The sequence below is a fragment of the Schistocerca serialis genome, chromosome 4 (genome assembly GCF_023864345.2).
Source record: "Schistocerca serialis cubense isolate TAMUIC-IGC-003099 chromosome 4, iqSchSeri2.2, whole genome shotgun sequence".
Taxonomy (NCBI): Eukaryota; Metazoa; Arthropoda; class Insecta; order Orthoptera; family Acrididae; genus Schistocerca; species Schistocerca serialis.
Window position 1 is genome coordinate 808416717 of NC_064641.1, and position 1886 is coordinate 808418602.

At 45.3% G+C, this 1886-nt stretch overlaps 1 protein-coding gene across 1 annotated transcript; it reads left to right on the forward strand.

Annotated features, from left to right (window-relative positions):
- The first annotated feature begins 570 nt into the window (after positions 1 to 570).
- Positions 571 to 1092, forward strand: LOC126474783 (trypsin 3A1-like). The gene has a single exon (XM_050102259.1). It carries the CDS (start codon positions 571 to 573, stop codon positions 1090 to 1092), a length of 522 nt encoding a protein of 173 aa, XP_049958216.1.
- Positions 1093 to 1886: the final 794 nt, after the last annotated feature.

The following is a 1886-nucleotide window of genomic DNA, read 5'->3' on the forward strand; positions in this document are numbered from 1 at the left end:
CACGAAAGGTTCCAAGTGCGGTTCTCGGTCAGGCAAGGAAAGTTCATTTCGACGTATTTGGTTTCAGGGTGAGATATTTTTACTGGAAACAATTTTTACTTTCTCCAGCGATCACAAGTATTGTTACAAATGTTAATAGTACATAGTTTGGCATACTTAGCGCCGCTTTAATATTGCAGAACGCCTTATTATGGGAGCTGAATACATTGCAAACCAATTTTGCTATAGTACAGGTCAAATGTCAGAGGGGATTATCTGATCTTAAGTAATTTTCGTGTCTAGCAAGAGTCAGTCCATAGTCTATTCTTATGTTCACTTTACCAGTGATGGAAGAGACTAATAGAAATTTGTACTGCCACTATCTGACGCAATAACACTTTTATTGCTAACGGAGTTTTACTGGGTACCTTCTCAGCAGAAAGACGTCGTAAATTATACTGTTCCAACCAGCTACCGCACTGTGATGTTTCATAAAAATAGATTACCTTAATTAACGTTCGATACGAGTGCTATCTCTAGGCCTCGAACCTACGTTGAGCAGCGCTACGAAGGCACGCTCGCTGTTTCATTATGCTTACAAGTGCGGCACTCATCTCACTATCGAGCGTGCTGGCTCTCACCTACTCCTTAGAACGGCCGATATCATCTCGTATACTGGGTGGAGATGAGGTAGAAGACATCGAAAGTTTCCCTTGGATGGTGAGCTTACAGGTATGGGGTGTTCACAGGTGTGGAGCGTCCATCATCGGAGACCGATGGGCGCTGACGGCAGCCCACTGCGTCGCAGGCTCCAGTGGTCCGGCAGACCTATCGCTGCGGTCTGGTACCGTGTCACGTGAACTGGCGGGCTGGGTGATCGGCATTGACTTCATTAAGGCACACCCGGAAGCCAAGCTATGGAGAAACGACATCGCACTCTTACGCGTGCCGAGAGACTTCCCTTTCGGAACCAAAGTCCAGGTGGAGTCTCTAACGTTCCTTGTTTCACCACTTATCTATTCCTACATCAACAGGATGAATTCAAATAACGTCAATGCTCTGCTGAACAAGCACCAGAATATTCTTATTTCTCGTGATCTGATGCGTATGTAAAACTCCAATATAAAACTGCATGACTACCTGTAGTAATTGTAGTGAACCTGCAGTAACTGTAATGGTGTTGGCCTATCACTGTATTGGGTTGGTGCATATGTTTGTGGCGTTTGTCCATTAAAATGACGAACACAAGAGATAAAGATAACAGAGACTATAGCCATTAGAAATGCTTTCTCTTTCCTATTTGCTACAACCTGCCAATGCTTGGGTAACTCTTCTATTCCCCGACTGTAGAAACCACGCGGTTTTGAAGCTAAGAACTTGTCGAACTATGTTCAGAGCACATTTCCAATTGGAAAGGAAGTTCCTTGAAGGTTGGCTTTGGCTCTGATCACTATGGGACTTAACTTCTAAGGTAATCAGTCCCCTAGAACTTAGAACTACTTAAACCTAACTAACCTAAGGACATCACACACATCCATGCCCGAAGCAGGATTCGAACCTGCGACCGTAGCGGTCACGCGGTTCCAGACTGTAGCGCCTTTAACCGCTTGGCCGCCCCGACCGGCTCCTTGAAGGTTGTTCGACAGACAGCTTGAAAGGTGAAAGTCTAAGGACGTGACATCAAGTGAATGATGTGGGCGCGGAATAACTTCGAGCCTAAGAACTTGTCGAGCTATGTTCGGAGTGCATTTCCAACTAGAAAGGAAATTCCTTGAAGGATTCCAGAATGAGACTTTCACTCTGTAGCGGTGTGTGCGCTATTATAAAACTTCCTGGAAGATTAAAATTGTGTGCCGGACCGAGACTCAAACTCGAAACCTTTGCCTTACGCGGGCAAGTGGTCTATC

What these genes read in the sequence shown, in the direction of transcription:
- LOC126474783 (XM_050102259.1), top strand. Translation starts at nt 571, where the DNA reads ATGCTTACAAGTGCGGCACTCATCTCACTATCGAGCGTGCTGGCTCTC.